The 18,656-nt window shown below is 38.5% G+C and overlaps 1 protein-coding gene across 7 annotated transcripts in view; it reads left to right on the forward strand.

The window, feature by feature from the left end:
* The first annotated feature begins 1,131 nt into the window (after nt 1–1,131).
* Nucleotides 1,132–18,656, forward strand: part of LOC134851129 (uncharacterized) — a 42,556-nt gene continuing 25,031 nt past the window's right edge. For 4 of the 7 annotated variants that reach the window (XM_063867092.1, XM_063867099.1, XM_063867075.1 and 1 more), the window contains exons 1-3: nt 1,132–1,397; nt 1,731–3,110; nt 3,367–4,677. In XM_063867092.1, the coding sequence (XP_063723162.1) occupies nt 1,133–1,397; nt 1,731–3,110; nt 3,367–4,496 (2,775 nt within the window). In that variant the 5' untranslated portion in view covers nt 1,132 and the 3' untranslated portion in view covers nt 4,497–4,677. The remainder of the gene's footprint in view (nt 1,398–1,730; nt 3,111–3,366; nt 4,678–18,656) is intronic. The other 3 variants (XM_063867108.1, XM_063867116.1, XM_063867125.1) reach the window with 1 other exon arrangement.

The following is an 18,656-nucleotide window of genomic DNA, read 5'->3' on the forward strand; positions in this document are numbered from 1 at the left end:
AGCGTACGTTGTTTGGGGTAGTTTTTTTAAACTAGAAAGTCAAAATTGATTTCCTATTGGCTATTTTTCATTTAGGGTTAAGCTTTGTTTAAGTTTCGAATTAATTTTCCAAGCAGAACTGAAGTAATGCTCTTTGAGGACGAAAGTTGAAATGGCGTAAAAGTTGAATTTTAATTCGTTTCTTCAGCGGAATACTTATTCACATGTGGACTTAACTTGGTGGTCAACTCCAATTTTAGTCGGCGTCCTATTTTTACCCATGGTTTTGATTCCCATATTTTAACCCATGGTTTTGATTCCCATATTTTAACCCATGGTTTTGATTCCCAAATTTTTGATTCCCATGGTTTTGAAGGTTAAAATAGCATAAATGTTCTTCACAATAAAGTTTAATTATTCGTAGAGTGCGTAGATTTCACCTCAGTTTGTGTCAGGTTTCTTTTGGAAGTTGATTTTCCTCATGTTTTTTTGTTTTTCCAATTACATTTAGCTTCGGTATAATTTTTTTCACAACTAGCTTTAATCAATTTGATACATCTAGTTTTTTCGGCATTTCAGATTTTTCTGAAATTTTTTATCTTTTTTTTTCGATTTTTTCCCGCGGTGAGAAGATATGCTTCGCCTGTGTTAGATATTTGTAAAGGGGTTAATATCATTTTTAAGAATGATGAGGAAACAGCAAATAAGGCTGAAGATCTGAAAAAAGCAATGAGTTATTATTGATTCTGGTAGCTTTGTGATTTATTGTGTGCGCTTTTTAAACTTCAAGTTCCTTAGTTATAAGTAAGCACTGAACTTTTCATGATAGCTCATTACGTTTCGCTGAAAGTAGTGCTCTCGTCTCAAGTCCAAGAATCTCTGCAGCTTGGTTAATTAATGGGACGATGCGTAAACTAAGGCAGCTAAGGAGTAGTATGAATTCCATGTCGGCTAAATTTCATTTTTTGAGCTACGGTTCGTTTTGAAATTTTTGTTAACTGATCCATATCATTTTTGTCTGATAATTTTTGTTTCTGAACGGTTTGTGAGAAGTTGCTTCGCCGCTATGTTGCCAGAAATGACTTGAAAATTTTATCCGAACTGCGTTGTACGGATAGTCCTGTGATTGTAGTGTTATCGTGTTTCAGATGCTATGAAAAGCAGCAGACATCCAATGGTAATTGCGAGCAGTTCGCCTTTGAATGTTTCAAGATCAGGCGCAAGCACCAGCTTAAACACAACACCACAAGCGCAACCTGAAATGGTGGAGCGAAATAATAACAACAACTCACTCTCTTACAGAAAACCGCTGAAGCGACACAACCCTGTGCAGACATCGGCAGCAGCCGCACCCCCCTTTCCGAAATTGGCAGTCCCAACTGGGGGAGTAGCAAGGACACTGTCATCGCTGAGTTCGGGTGAGTCAACTGAAGGAGATGGAAATTATTCGAGACGACGTGAACTTTTTGGTTAATTTCAATTCTCGACTTTGCTAATCAGATCTGAGTCACGGCAATAAAATCAAATATGCAAAAATTTCTAAAATTAGAAACTGTTCACTTCTCACTTTTTCTCTTACTTTCTTCGGTTATTGCTATTTTGATAAGACCAATTCGTTAACTACCCTACCCGCGAAATAATAAGTTAGGAGTAAAAAAACTAATTTGGAAACTTTTTGAGTTGTTACTAACGTATTTGTCTTGAGGTATAAAATATATAAATGATCATGTTTTTTGTGTTCAATTTTTTAGGTATTAAAGATGCGAGTCCACTGAAGCGATCTAGAGAAGATTCATCGTCTCGATCATACCTGTCCCAAACTGAAATTGCTCTGCGAGATCATACTAAATATGAAAGGGACACTAATCGGCTGCCGTCTGGGCTTGGGCGAAGTGCAAACCAAAGGAAACCTTTCGGACAAACTTTTGTGCCTGTCAAAAGGTCGCCCTCAAAGCTGAGGCCAAATCTGCACAATAAGCCACCCGTGGCCACGAAAACACCATTTGGAGAACAAGTACCCGCAGATGTTGAGACTTTCAGTGACTGGGGGCGACCACGTCCAGCAGGGCAGCAGGACAACAAAGGGCCGGTAACTGACCAGTCAAACGTGCCTAAGGCGACCTTAGTTCCTCCTGTCGGAATCCAAGCAGTTCCAAGACTGGGAGCGCCGCCTTCAACGGTGCCGGATATACTGGCAGAGAGAAATCGAAGGTCTCAAGAACCACCCATGCATAAAGATCTTCAGTCTCCGGTTGATGAACTTGGACCTTCTAGGAGTTATCCGGAAAGCGAATTAAGGAGACAAAATTTCGGGAAACCTCCGCATTCGGCAAATGAAACCCGTGATTTCAGAAATGGACCTAGGGATTGGTTGAATAGTAAAACAGAAGATCTAGAACCATCTAATGATTCCAAGAGTTTCTGGAATAATGACAGGCGAGGAGGTTTCAGAGGGAATTCGAGGTGGGGTGATAATAATAAAGGGCATTTCAATGACCGGCAGCAACATTTTGATGGTAGAAACGAAATACGTGATCAATTCAGTAACGGAAGAGATCAGTTTGACAATAGGCATGATCAAAACGACAGAAGAAACGATTTTCAAAGCGAGCGAAGACGTGAAAACGAGAACTTTCCACGTGGGCGTGATAATCATTTCAGACGCGATTGTGATCGAAATTCATGGCAGTCTGATCGAATGCGATCAAATGAAAGACTTGAAGATCGAGGATGGTTGGATCCTGCGACTGAAAGGGAAGCCAACAACTCATTCGAAGCAAACTCTTTTGGAGCGAGAAGTGCCAGTCGCAATGCTGATGTATGGACAGGCGGTGATAACCATCGCGAAAGAAGAGGGGAATTTGTTCCGAGGGATGAAAACAGATTTCTTCGAATGAATGAAGATGTAAATCGAGAAAAGTTTTCGCAGTTTGAAGAAAGCTGGAACAGTGGAAGAGGCAACCAAACACATTCTAATGTACATCGTATAAGTCAGAATTCGTTTGGTGCCTCGCCATTTAACAGTTTTGGGCAAGCAGCCCCCCAGCGCTCGGATCAGAGAAACGAAGTGGTAGCGGACGATGGCAAAGAAATAATCATCGGCAAACACATGTCCTCAATGAAAGATAACAGTCAGTCAATTACCGGCTGTCTTCAATTTTTAAATTTAATGATTTTGCAAAATTTTTCCCCGCTTGATGATTTTAACTAGGTGGTCTTAAAATGTACGATTTTTTTTTTTTTAAATGCATAATTTTGGAAAAAGAGCTAATGAGAATATGGAACGATTAACAATTAAATCAAATCTATTGTTTTGTCCAATTGCGATTTAGAAAAATACATCTGTTTTTAAGATGAAAGTAACATTTTTTGAGAATTTGGTTTTAGATATCGCGGACACCAATCAGCAGGCGACTCCTTATGACCGGTTTCACAGTCAGCAGAATACAAATGTCGGGTATATGCAGCAACCGCCACCTCAACTTTATCAGCCAAACTCGGCGCCAACTGGTTTTGGGGCTCAGGTTGGTCAAAACAATGCTCCGGTTGGATACACTCCTGGATCTTTCCATCAAAGCCAAACGAGTAATTCTAATACTTACCCCATGGCACCTAATAGTCTGGCATCTGTTGGTGGTCTTACGAATAACATTCAGGCACCACCACTACATCAGCAGAGCATCGCTCAGCCAGGGTTCCCATACGGTCAGACGCAGTACCAAACTTACCCCCCTACTAGTTTCCAGCAGATGCCAAACCCCACTCAAAGTTATGCTGGAATGCCTCAAAGCTTCACGATGCAACCTCCGACAATTGCAGCAGCTCCGTCTTCCTTCTCTTCTGCACCAAGTATAGGCCACACCTCGACTACGCATGCTACGGCATTGCAAACATCAGTTCAAGGAGGCATGTTGGCAGGCCAACCGTCTCCACAGCAAGTCCAAGGACAGTTAAGCCAACAAACGACGCAACAATTGAACCCACTGGTTGCGCCTCAAATGAACTCTCAGAACGTACCTGGTTGCACGCCTGAACAGTTGAAAGAGTATCAAAAACAATGGGACGAGTACAAAGTGAAATACGAGAAGTATCAAAAGGAACTAGCCGAGTATAACCAACAGATGCAGCAGATTTATGCCCAGTCGGGACAAACTCCAGCTAACCAGCAACCGACTCAAGTGTCTAATCCTATTGCTGCTCCTAGCTTTGCTAATCAAGCACTAGTGGGAGGAGTTCCGGCAAATCCGATGGTTGGCGCTCAACCAACCCCTCAAACCCCGAGTATCCCTGGGACTCCGACAATGTCAAACTTCGGTAACAATCAAGCCATGGCCTTTATGTACTCATACCAGCAGCAGCAACCTCAAATGAGTCAGCAAGGTGTAGCTATGAGTGCGACCTCAATGAATGGGCAAACACCTTCGTACCCAACTGGTTTTTACCCGCAACAGTCAGTGGCAGGCATATCTGCCGCAGTTTCAATGCCACCGTGGATGTCTACGGCGATTCAGAAGTAAAGTCACAATTCAAAACCAGAACAACCTCCATTTTCCATTCTTCAACACCTGAGCAGCCTTATTAGTTCCTGGTCTCGATTGCTTACTATGTTATTTACTTCGTTTTAAGTATGAGCATTACCAAAAAACAGCAGTGCTTTTCTTCACAAGAATGGACCTGGCCGAATCTCGAAAAGTAATCGTGAGTCAATTTTGATCTTAAAATGTGCTTTCAGGGGTTGATGCCGTTCGTGGAGATGAAATTATAAAGCAATAATGTTTTGTTGGTTAGTGTGAAAAAAATGCTATTAAACGAGACAAATATATCTCGTTTTGAAGGCGTTGATCAAATGAGCAAACGCTGTTCATTCGCTCAAATGTATGCTAACTAGCTTAATTGAATATCTAAGGAAAAAATTCACATTCTGCCCGAGGTAATCATAACGGTGTTATATTCAAGTAGGACACTTTAGCAGAAAACACTAGTAAGGGTAAGTGTTTTTCTTTCAATAGCTTGTGCAGCAAATGCATCTAATCAATTGTAAAAAGATTTCGATATTGTCTTTTTGATTGTTTTTCCAGCGTGGAAGCGTTCAAACTTCGCATCTACAAAGTAATACCGCAGAAAAGGTTATGAAGATAGCAGAACCGCTTGGTTTGTGCATTTTTTTTTTTTCAAAACAAGGTGGTTGGTTTAGCATGTAATTTGAAATTTTTTTTATTTGTAAGCTTCGCTAATGTTCAAATGCGAAGCTTATTTTTGTGTCTGAAAGTAGCGATTTGAGCTATGTGAAGATCATGATTTATGTGTATTGTTATTTCCGCGTACATGGGCTAATCGCTTAGTTTTTTTTGCAACCAAGGATTCGTTTCTTGTGGTGACACTATATTGTCTTAGAGGTTGACTGGTGGACTTGGAATCAGTAGCTCGAGGTTCGAATAAAAATATATGCTGAAAATGTCTATGTTCGAGCGAAATTTTCATTTGAAAGCCATTATTTAAACTTCAATTATTAAATGGCTTTAAGTTTTCCAACTCGGCTATTTTGAATTTGTCCGTGAAGATGTTAACGCCTACGCGTTTTGCGGACTCGTAGTTCTGTTCAGCAAGGTAGATTTCACCGCCATTAACCTGATTTTAAGGTTGCGGGCTTTGTTTCATATGCGAGAGCAACTGTCTTGTAATTGGGAAATTTTTTCCCGTGATCAACTTTTCTTAAAATTCTGTAAAAAGATGAAGTTGCTTTTTGATTAAACCCTAACAACTTCCAGGCCCCTTCTAAATTGACTGCCTTTGCTCCCTAAATTGACTGCCTTTGCTCAAACTTCGCATCTACAAAGTAATACCGCAGAAAAGGTTATGAAGATAGCAGAACCGCTTGGTTTGTGCATTTTTTTTTTTTCAAAACAAGGTGGTTGGTTTAGCATGTAATTTGAAATTTTTTTTATTTGTAAGCTTCGCTAATGTTCAAATGCGAAGCTTATTTTTGTGTCTGAAAGTAGCGATTTGAGCTATGTGAAGATCATGATTTATGTGTATTGTTATTTCCGCGTACATGGGCTAATCGCTTAGTTTTTTTTGCAACCAAGGATTCGTTTCTTGTGGTGACACTATATTGTCTTAGAGGTTGACTGGTGGACTTGGAATCAGTAGCTCGAGGTTCGAATAAAAATATATGCTGAAAATGTCTATGTTCGAGCGAAATTTTCATTTGAAAGCCATTATTTAAACTTCAATTATTAAATGGCTTTAAGTTTTCCAACTCGGCTATTTTGAATTTGTCCGTGAAGATGTTAACGCCTACGCGTTTTGCGGACTCGTAGTTCTGTTCAGCAAGGTAGATTTCACCGCCATTAACCTGATTTTAAGGTTGCGGGCTTTGTTTCATATGCGAGAGCAACTGTCTTGTAATTGGGAAATTTTTTCCCGTGATCAACTTTTCTTAAAATTCTGTAAAAAGATGAAGTTGCTTTTTGATTAAACCCTAACAACTTCCAGGCCCCTTCTAAATTGACTGCCTTTGCTCCCAAAGGTCTGAGGTTTGAGTCTTTGTTTTTTTTTAGTATTTATTTAATTGAAAATTTGCTCCGGAAAAAATTGAGGATTCGGAGTTTCGATTGTCTGCATATGTTTTGCAGACTTAGTTGGCTTCAGTTTATATTGTATCGTTTGATGTGATTTTTTTTCAATTTTTCGTTGAGGTCAAACTTTGCGTTTTGTGAATTATAAGCGGATTCCGCAACAGGCTGAAAACAGATTTGTCGTGGAATCCGCAACCTTGCTCTTTTTCCTTTATCTTCTTTGCTGTTTTGGATTCCACAAACAAATAGTTAATACACGGTATTGCTCAAAATTGCTCCAAAAACAGGCAATTTTGCGGAATCCGCAACAAAGTTTGCGGCAACCGGAACAGTGTGTGAATTCCAGTATTATTGTATCGTGTCCCGGATCCTAAGGGGGGGGGGGGTCCTTCCTAAGGGGGGGGGGGGGTCCTCACGTAAAGCAAAATCCTAGGAAAGGGGTCCTTAATTTTTTGGAGGACCCCTATCCTAGGATTTTGTAAATGATCGCAAGTTCCCACCCCTAAAGTAAAAGACCCCCTCCTTAGGATCTTGTTAAGCTGAGCTCAACAACCGGGACGCGATACAATAATTCCTTCTAATTCCTTTTAAAGCGGTCCCTTTTCCCGCGATAATTAAAATTAATCGTCCTAATTCCTGAACTTTTCTTTTTCGTCCTAGTTTCATGTGGATATCATTTCCTGGCTTTCTTTCTTTCTTTTCGTCAAAGATTTGTCATGCTATTAAAGTTTGTTAAAGCCTAAGGATTTCACACATTTGTTTGAATTAACACTTGGTTTGCGTCTACTAGTTTATTTGCCTGAAGCTATTTATGTTAAAACAGTGATTGAGCTCAATACGAGTATTTTATTAGTTGTAAATTGGTAAAAACCAAAACATATACAAGTCGAAGTATAAAAAGGACGAAGAGTAAAAATCATCTGAAAATATATGTTTCAGACTTTAATGTTTATTGTTTTGGTTTTCTTTGCGCTGTTTTTTAGATGGTCGTTCTTCTGAAGCTTCAGATAAAATAAATGGGTTTTTTATAGGGGGACGTTCACGGACTCGGCTACTAGAAGCTTCTTCTTCTTCTTGCAGCTCTGCTTCTGAGTAGGGCCGCTGTAAAAATCCCCAATCCGGAAGTGTAAAATCGGGAGAACTGTTATCAGTTTCATTGTATGAGTTGGCCCACTCGGTGTCCATGTAAATGTCTTCTAGAAAAGCATTTTCTTCAGCGGCTTTATGGCCAAAGGGCACTGTCGAAATTCCGTCGAAAAGTAGAAAACGTTTTGAGTCGAATGGTGATAATGCAAGTTTGTTTTGTTTCACTGTCATATTGGTGTGACCTTTCGAAACTATATTGTAGTTGTACACTCTCATTGTTTTTCCAGTGAATAATGTGTCCCTGAAGGTTTGGTGGACCAGTTCTCTCTGTGCACTCCGTTTAATTCCTTTGGCACTCAATTTTTGAGTGCCTTCTAAACAGAAGCAAAATTATTATTCTTTTCTACAACGTTGGGGATAGCTTCATTTCACTTCAGCAACTCAATTTATACCGAACAAAATTTGATTCATTTTACCAAAAAAGAGCAGAAGACTCTAAATTATCATTAAAAAAGAGGAAAAAAGAGGGAATATGTTGTCAGATAAATCAACGTTTAGGCAACATTGTATAATGTTGCCTAAATCAGCTAAATGCCCAGAGTTTAATGCAACAACTTAAGGGGTGTAGGTAGGTTGGTGGTGGTATTTTTGTTCTGTAAAAGGTAGGAATGGGGGTGGAAGGGTGGCTTAAATTTTATTTACCATTAAGGACGACCGAATATAGTTTCGGTTTTAGGGCGATGAATTCTCTGATCGGCTTCCCACCAGTCTCGTCTTTGAACTTCAGCACAACTTTCTTGTTGGTATCCTCGAACAAGAAATGGTCCTTATCGTAATTTGAAAAGTCGAAATCAGCTTTTATTTTCTCCAAGTCTCGGTAAACGTCATCAGTTTTTATAGCGTAAATAAAACTATCCGTGTCGGAGTAAAGGAGTTCCAAGTTTAGATTTGGTTTCATTTTTTGATAATGAAACTGAAACATGAAGCGCTTGGCGAGGTCTAGGATGGTTGCACCAACTATCATAGGTTTATCCCACAATATTTTTGTTACTGAAAAGCTAATTGTGGCTAATTGATCGTCAATGATTTGAAAGCTTTTCATTGTGCTCAGAGCTGTTTTTTGTAAAAGTTCTCTCTCATTCCTTACAATCTCCAGCTTCTTTCTTCCTAACTTAGACTCCATTGTCTTACCGAAAGCTGAATTAACAATTAGCTTGTAGAAGTTCTCCTGGAATTTATTTACCGCGGCTTTTCGTAGGCGGGCGTTGAGGTCGACAAAGGGTGCCATCCAGGGTGCCATCCATATAATGCAGATTTATGGCTTAAAACACTCTGTTACTTTGCGTAAGACCTGGCTAACCCCACCGGGCACAAAGTATGATGAGAGAGAGAGAACAGAGAGTGTTTGATAAAAAAAGCCAAATAAATATGGTTGGACTACCAACAAGAAAATGTTGGACCCTTCCATATTTATCTTTCTTTTGAAAAGAAAGCAATATCCCGAAAAGGATATTCCAAATGGGGTTCACTACTGAGCAAGTGTATTTATCTCTCTCTATCTCTCTCATTCTTTCTCAAACAACAATTTTAGCGTAAAATTATTCTCGATTTGAGATTTTTTTCTAGTTTTTCTCTAAGATTTTGCTGAAAACTTTACGGGGCAAACTTTAAACTTTAATTGATCTATTAAGCAAAATAAAAACTGAGACAAAAAATATATACACAGTACTGTTAAAACAGCTTAGAAGTCAAATCAAACAACAATGAAAATATAAAACCTTGGAGTAATATTTGAAACAAAGGAAAGTTTTTTGTTTAAGTTATTAGAAACCTCGAAACTGTAGTTTTCTCTTTTTTGGCGCATAGCAAGCTGCATTTGGAGGATTGCCTTGAATGAGATCTGGGGTGACTAGATCAATTGTCTCCGCACTAGATGAAACCCGAGCATCCGAATAGGAAGTTGATTGTTCTGGAGTTGAAACTGCTCCCCTAACAAACGACTCGGGAGACATTGCTGTCGGAATATCCCAGTACGCTTCGCGCTCTGCATAGTCACGAATACATCCCTCCTGATTTTCATACAACGGCATTGACTCGCAGTCATACGCGAAGAGAATTTTTCTTGGAGACTGCTCGAGCGAGGTTGTGTCGTTTATCTCCGTCTTTTCTAATGCCGGATAGCTCTCGTGAATAGTGCAACTCTCGTACATTCGTTTTCGATTCTGTCTAAGTAGATCGATGTGATCAAGGAGGTAGTTCGGCAGCATGATATGACTTTTTGTAGTCCATTCCTCCTTTTGATTCTCGTCGTTTTTTCGGGGAGCCAAGTCATTGAACGGACTTGCTGTAGACGGAGAGACTCTCTCTTTCTGTTGATGGATGACTGCAATCGACTCTCTCGTGTATGTTTGGTAGATAATTGTTCTTTCTCGATCAGACACTGAGATTATTTGTAAAGGACTAGTCATGACTTGAAGAGGTTTAAAGTTTTGTTAAAATGAAATGACTGAACTACCGAAATGAAATTGAGAGAATGAAAAGTATGAAAAGTTTATTAATGAGAATGAGATCAGGAAAGGGGTGGCATAGTTCAATTAGGTCAAAGCTAATAACTTTTTAGGCGAGGCTATCAAATTTTATTCATTCTTTTAAGCATGACGCCTGAGGTCATGTTAGGAATGAATGTGAAAACCCGATTTTTTAGATTTATGTGACAGCTTTATTATAGTGGCTACGGGCGAAAGCACTCAAAATCAAGTTTTCATGATAGTTTGCCAGACAATCATTGTTATGCTGTTAGAAATTCATTACCATGATTCATAACAGTCATTAAAATAACCGTCACAATAAATAACACTAGAAGATTTTTAGACAATAGCCGGGGGAAAAAGTAACTAAATACCCATATGAAAAGAGGTTTATCGTTAAAGAAATTATATCCTTGGTGATAAAGTCTTATCAATATGGCTTAGGGCGCTCGTAAACTTTATCACCTAAATTTTTACTTTGGGAGCGCATGATCTGTCTCGTATACTGTGATCAGTCATTCTTCAACGTTCCACACTAAAAACCAGTTGGTTGTTATTCATTTATAATGTACGCTTCTCTTGACACGGATGTAGACTATTTCGATGATTTTAGGGATATATCTTCGAATGATAAACGTTTAGTTAGAGTCGGTGCAAAAACATTCGCACAGACCGGTACTTACATAACTATCAAATTGTACAAAAAAGACGAAGAGGGAACTTTCAAGTATCGACAAGGAATAACTTTGTCAACTGGTGAATTCGAGTCCTTGGCGGACAATTACACAAAAATTAAAAGGTTGACGAAAGCAAAAAACTGCGACGTGACTGAAAAACTTAGAAAAAAGCGAAACAAATCTAAAAAATCTTCATGCTCTGAAAAGGAATGCGAAAGTGAAAACGATGATAACTGTCGGGTTGTGTAACATTATCAACTCGTTATTCTATTGAAACTTCAAAGCAATGGTTGAAGCAATGTATGAGCAATCCCCTGATTATTTCAAACAGTTCCGTAAAAATTACAAATTTTTCATCCTGAATCATGAACCCAACTTTTCGGGCTTCGCTTCAAAAGCAAATTTTGCAGTATCCTCCCATTCGAATAAATTAGATTTTTGCAACCATTCGATTGACAACGAAAAACATTATCATGTGCTGGTCGAATTTACGAAAGAGTCTACCGATTTACTTAACAAGATGACTTCAAAATCCTTCGTTGTTCCTTGTCTTCTCTCTACATTCAAATATTTAATTTTGGGTTGCTCCAACTATGAATTGTCTGGCCCTCTGATGGAAAAACTGAAAATAGCTGTGAATTATAACTCCATCAACAACTTAGATGTTAGTGGTGTTCCAGTTCGCAGACGGTTGCCTCAAGTTTGCTTCGGCTCGCAGACTAAATCTGTTCAAACTCAAACTGACCTGATTACTAACGTAACAATTGAACGCTTTACTAATATTTTGAATGGTGAAAACGCTGCTGAGTTTTCTAAAATAATTGACATAATTTTAAGTGGGTATGGTTGTATGGAAATTGATTCAAACACTTTGTTTGTGAAATTTATCATGGAGAAGAAATTCAAGTTTTAAATATTGGTTTTCTTTCGCTCTTGTATATCAAAAAAAAAATGTTACTACACAAGCGGGAGGCGTTCCCGAGCAGCGTAGCGACGAGCAACGCCGGGTTAGCTATTGCCCCTTAAACCAAACGGCCATGCCTTAATATTTCGAAGGACTTGATATGAAACTTTTCGCGGTACACATAAACTTGCAGAAAAAACTTTGTTGTTAATAAGAATGAATTGAAAAAAATACTAATTTATAAATTTTACAAAAACATCAATAAATTAATTTAGAATAACATATGTTTGGCAAATCTTATCAAATCATGATCATTAAGTTTGAAACCTATTGGAAATTTGTTTGTAATTAAAACATGAGCAACATAAATACAATAAAGTCCGCATAACACTGAATTAGCTGATTGTATTGGTTTTTTCAACAGTAGTTGATTTCCCTCGTGAATTGTACGTCGCATATTCTTGTACACGAGGGGATAATCACATAATCGTTTACCTAGAGGATCTGCGAAGAATATCTGTCCTCCAGCTTGAGCAAAAAGCAACCAGTGGGTTCCAGGTTGATCCGATGGTGAGGCATTCATAATCATGAACGTATTATCGTTTTTCAGTACTGAAGAGCATGGCAAATCTGCCGGAAAAACACCTCTAAAGCGATGTTTCAAATGTTTACAACGGTTAATAATTTCTACTAGTTGAAGATTATCCATGTCTATCTTAGGTCATAAGAGTGTTTTTGGTAATTTTTCTATCTGAACGCACATAAACTGTTGATGCACGCTCTCCCATAAACAATAACTCGACGTTATTACCGAGACCTGCGTCAAACTTGAGTTCGAGCGAAATAGTGCAATTGGTCAATTCAGGATGAATAAAATCGTGTGAAGCCTCCTGAGTAGACGTGAGATCAAAAGCCATAATATAATGATTATCATAATTAGCGAGACTGATTCCATGACTAGTGTTTAAAACAAAATCAAGAGCCTCAAGCGTATTGTAATAAATTCTTTTATTGTCTGATGTTGAGATGGGAGTTCCGGCAATGGGTAGACCGTTTCTGTACACAATGATCTCATTCAACCCAAATTTCTGGTAATGAAAAGGGTTTGTTCTATTAGTACCCAAATATGCTTCGTTTATGCTCATTGCTACTATCATTCTTCGAACAGGTTCTTTTGCAAAAACATCCTCTTGTCGCCAGCTTTGTACTCCTGCAGTTGCGAGAAACGTTTTTGGTACTACTTCGATGTAATTGTAAATTGCCGGGTTCTTCAACAAAGTTTTTTCTATTGATGAGAGAACATAGTCAGTCACAGTCATCTTTCTGACATAGAGGTTAGCTTCGATTATTTGGACCTTGTAGTGTTTAGCTGCATCTTCAGATATGACAACAAAATCATTAGGAGAACGTCTAAGAGACAATCTTATTGTCACACCGCTAAGTAGATGCTTGTCACACGACAAAAAGTCGCAAGCAATTTTACCAAACAGCTTCAGCTCGCTCGAGGCCGCAACGAGACCTTTACGCTCCGTAACATCATCAGCTCTCCTTCCAGCACCGTCAATGGCTGATGGATTTTCTTCATAATAATAACCTTGACAAGCCAACCATGTTTTCTTGGCATCATTACCGTATGAAAACTCGGTCTCAATAAAGCTTTTATGGGCAAAATTAGCATTGGTAGTTGATATTTTTTCACCATTCAGAGACAGTGTACACTCAGAAAATAATGAAGATAAAGGATTGTTAACAAAATACGGTTTATCTCTGTTTGCCGCCTCTGTAGCATGCGTTCGAAGCACGTTTCCATTGCTTCGAACAATTCGTGCAACTATTTCCAAACGAGTACGTTGAAGATCGATGAAATTATTTCTGTCGCCGAGTACTTCAAACTCGAGCATAGGACCATCAGGAGAGTAGGAAGGTCCAATTTTTTGGGTGAATGCATTTTCAAAAGTGACAAGTAAAGGCGGTTTCTCAAATAAGTCCAAGGAGCTGTGAGTTGCTTCACTCGGGATTAAATTAGAAATCATTTTTAACCCTTGTAAAGAAATCGGAGCGACTTCTCTGTGCAGTTCGTTTTCTGGGAATGACGCGTCTCGTTTTTCGTTTAAACGCCGTCGTTCTTTTCGGATGACTTTTCCGAGATCTACTTCCTCCTCCTACTTGCTTTTTGATTGTTTTTCTAACGGTGCTTTTGAGTGCCTGCTTAGGACTTTTTCTTTTTGTTGCAACTTCTATCAGTTCTGGAGCTGCCTGAAGAAGTAGTTCTTTTCCGATTTTTTTAGCCGCGGGTATCACAAATTTTCGAGCCAGTGGAAGTGCGACTCTTCCTATTCCCAAGGCTAATGCACCGAAGCCACTGCCTCGTTGTCTATAATGCCCCGAGAAATGTGGTAGGTTTGCTTGGTTGTGGTAATATGAATCCATTTTGATCAATTGCTAAACTTTTGAAATTTCAAAGTCAGAACAACTTTTCCCCCTCCAGCGAAAGGAACAAGTCCTCCAGTTTCTGTGCGCAAGTTCACAGAAATATTGGAAATATTATTGACCAAAAGTTTTTTAAAATCCAAATTACTAAACACTTTACGATGATTCGGTTCAATTGTACATGCGTAACCGTTTTTCACTCGACGATTTGTATCAATGACTCGTAAAAGGGGTGCTTTTGTGTCTCCGACTATTTGACAATGAATTATGTCCAGATAAATAAACATAAGCTGAGTACCAGCGCATACATCAACGGGATAGTCAGCAATAAGATCTTGGGTAGAGAATGTGCTATGTTTCGTGCTTCCTTGTTTGTAACCTATATGATAACCAGTTCCATCTCTGACGCCTTTGAATCCAAGTAGACTAGGAATTTGCGGGCTTGAAAAAGTTATACCTTCCCAATAATGCAGCCATAAGGAAAGATGTTTGGTTATTGGATCTATTACGTAATCCAATTTCTCTAATTCTGTCTTTCGACGAATCTCGTCCAGTATTTGATCAATGCTCGTATATTCTCCTTTTGTTATTTTTGCTGTTTCTCCAAGGTAAGGTCTGGAAATCTTGTCTTTCTCAACTTTCATGCTTGCTATAACCCGATCTTTTTTGTAGTACACAATGTTGTTGTCAGTTACGTTGTTTATCTGAGTAGGGAAGGTAATTTCTGTAACTGCTACTCTCCATTCACCTTGCAAATTTATTTCTTCACTCAGGAGATTTTTGAAGTTGGCCAGAGTGTTATCTTTAAAAACGTTCATTGATGCAGATGAAACTAGGGTAATTGTGAAGGAAGGGGGAACATTATGGGTGAAAAGGCTGTCGGAAGTGCCCTCAGTCATGATTGTCCTTCTCCAGAACGCGAATCAGTTCAGACTCGTAAAATTTTCCCTCAATCGGTTCTCTGTTAGAATCAATCAAATTGTATTTTGGGGGATTTCGTGTTGGTATGTCAAAAACTTCAAACACTTCATCGGTGAACGATTGTTTGTAACCCTTGCGAAAACGTATGTCTACTTTGGCAAGTCTAACATAATCACCAACATAAAGCTTTGGACGTCGAACTAACTTCAAAGACTGTTCTGCTCTTAATGAAATCAGGCGAGGAACATCTTTTTTAGTTACTTTATTTGGTGCAAGATTTGTGACACGATTTGTTCTCGAATTAATTGCATTGACAAAATCTTGCAATTTGTCAATGTATGAGTAAGTCCATTTATCCTCCAAGTACTTATAAATAAGATTTTTCAAGGAACGGATATTTCTCTCAGCGAATGCGGACTTTTTCTCGCTCTCTGTGCTATATGTGTTTATGCCTTTCTTTTTACATAATGCTTCGAAGGACCCTTTAAACTCTGTGCCCTTGTCCACCCATACTTTTTCCGGTTGTTTTGTCGTTATCATTAGTTTGAACGCTTCTGCTGTTGTAGTAGCATACTTTGATTTCAAGGGTTGCACTCTGAGATAGCGGGACATGCAGTCAACTGCAACAAGCAGATACTTAACATCATGGTTGTACTGGGCAAGTTTATCAACAAAGGCCAGATCTAATGACCAGATTTCGTCGATATCGTAAACTATGACCTTGAGTCGCGGCGTTTTTCGGATCACAGTTCGATATTTCGTGTAAGCAGGTTCAGTATGAAGGAAATGTTTAACTTTCTTTCGCGACAAATTGCTTGCTTTTATCAAGTTGTTCACACTACCAAATAACGCGGGACCTTTGTCACTGTATTTAGTTTTCAACAATTTTTCTTCAATCTTGGTAATTTTCCCATTGTTTCGTTTGCGCCTTCGTCTTTTCTGACGTTGGAGAATCTGAATCGTTATGGGGCGTTCCGTATGAGTCAGAGCCTTCTTGTGACTCTTTTTCACGTTTTTGGTTTTGGGTTTTTCTATTACCGCTGAGACTTTTTCGTTTGTGTTTTTTACTTCTCTTAAGGTTTGCACTACTTTTTTCCTGCCAAGTGGGCGACGTTGAGCGGGTTCTTGAGAATCCGGGTTCTCGTTTCTCTTGAGCGTTAATAGGCGCTGACTGAACCGCGTGTTTGGCATTTCGATTTATTACCAGGTTTTCATTCAAGTTGAGAGCAGTTAAAATGTTAATGAACGCCGGATTGTGTAATTTTTTCGTTGGTTGTTGTATGTCGTATAAAAATATTGTAGCTTTAAGTCCTGTTGGTACTTTATCTACATATATCACCTCATTGTCACGGTTTATGGTTACTCTTTCTGAATTTTCTATGATTTCAAGTACGGTTTTTGCTCTAACAAATTTTTTGTCTTCTAAAACTTGTAACTGTGCTAAAATGCTTTCGGTCTGTCTATTGTGTTTCTCTTCTAGTATTTCGTCTTTAACACGTTCGACCGGTACTTCTTCATCGTCCGTTAACAGTTTAAGCTGTTCTTGTTGGGGCTCAACATTATCCGTAAATGTTTCCTTCGTTGCAGTAGTCTTACTAGTTTGTGGAAGTAATTGGGGTCTAAGCCGGTTAAGATAGGACAGTTGAGCATTTTTATGTTTAATATTATTATCACGAAGAACACGTGCAGCATGTGGCTGCTCTTTAACATATAAGTGTTTCGGAATTAGAATGAATTCTTCAGCAGTCATCATTAAGTTGTGAGGTACTTGTAACAAAAATAAAGTATTTGTCGAACTAAATGGAAGCCTTCTTTACTTAAAATAATCGCACGTTTTTTGACAGCACTGGTTTTTGGAGTTATTAAGTATTTGTATGCTGTCTCGAATCGTTCGATGTTTGCGATTTTAACGGGTACGTTTCCATTGACTACATTGAGCAAACATTCACAAATAAGGGTTATGATCTCACGATTTGAAGTTTTTCTAATTAATCTTCTTAGCTGGTCAGGTTTCAGTTGTACCATATGCCGCAGAATAGATAAGTTTTTCTTTTTCATTTGTGATTGGAGTAGTTTCTGCTTCAGATAAGGGTAAATAAAAAACTGTTGGCCCAGGTGGTGTGATATTTGAACAATATCTCAAACAATCTGATGTACGGGGGTCCAAGTCGATTAGAAGATGTCCAAAAGAGTCTCTGGTAGCTAATTCGTAACAGTTTCTCAAAAATTTTGATACATTCAATTGTCTTCCTAGTAGATCTAGTTGCTGAACGTCGCGAGGCGATTTGAACAGAATGATGTGTGAAGTGTTCAAATCAATCGTACGCGACCATCGACTTTGTTGAAACAAGTTATGCTTAACATATATTACATCTATCCCTCTATGTCTACCCGCTGTCGCTAACCTAACAAATTCCTTGTCATTATAGATGTCTTCACATGAATCATCGAAAACTAGAAGAACATTTTCTAATTTTCTCACAGATTCGAATCCGTCGAATTTCTTGAACTCCACATTCACTTCGCGAGAAGACACTTTTTCTGAGAATGCAGGTTGCATCTCTTTGTAAAGATATAGAACGGTTCCAAATTTAGGGTAAAAAGTATTTCCCATCAGAAGTTTCAAAATTAACTCAGTTTTCCCGGATCCTGAAGGTCCCACTATCGCCATAAAAATTATTGTCGAAGTATCAATCACTTTATTCATATTCTTGGGTTTGGTAGTACGTAACCAACCAAGCCTGATAAAATCGAGAACCAAACTGACGTTTCTTCGCAACTTAATTTAGTGAAAGAAAGTTTGAGAATGCAGAAAGTTAGTAAAATTAGAATTACTACCATTTGCGCAACAAAAACTACTTCAGACCTTGGCAAAGTTACATTGTTACAAAACTTCCATGATTTTTTTTCACTGTTTGTCTCGTTATAAACAAACTCTGTTACTAATGTTGCGTCAGGTTCATCTACTGCTGTTGTTGCTTCTGACATTTGAGAAACTATTTGTTCTACAGACTGTGTTAGACTTTTTCTCTCTGTGAATGAAGCTTGTAAAAATTTAAATTACTTTTGAGAACAGTAAAAAATTTCATAACGTGTGAAATCTCTATCATTTATGTCATGCATTTCTAAAACAAAGTTTGCTGGGATATTTGCAGTTTTTTTGTAGTACATTATTTTCTTCACAGTATCCTCTTTCACAATCGTCTTAATCTCATCTGGCAATTCACTGCTGTTTAGATCCATCTGAACTCCTGGCTGACGTTTGGGTACTAAGACTAGTTCGGGAAGATATACTCCTCGCTTGCTGGCTAACATTTCTGATAAACTTGAATCTCTGGAAGTATACAAATTGATCAATAACTGGAAAAAACCTCTTCAACGTAGACAACTCTTCTTCGGAAATTATTATTTGCTCCTTCCTCTGAACAATTTGGCCACTACAATCAATACGCTCTATTCTCGTTAATGAAATTTTAATATCACCCTCTGGAGTCATCCACGCACAAAGCATTGAATTTGGTGATAGGTATGTCTCCACTTTCGCTGATCTCTC

The sequence above is a fragment of the Symsagittifera roscoffensis genome, chromosome 1 (assembly GCF_963678635.1).
Source record: "Symsagittifera roscoffensis chromosome 1, txSymRosc1.1, whole genome shotgun sequence".
NCBI lineage: Eukaryota > Metazoa > Xenacoelomorpha > Acoela > Convolutidae > Symsagittifera > Symsagittifera roscoffensis.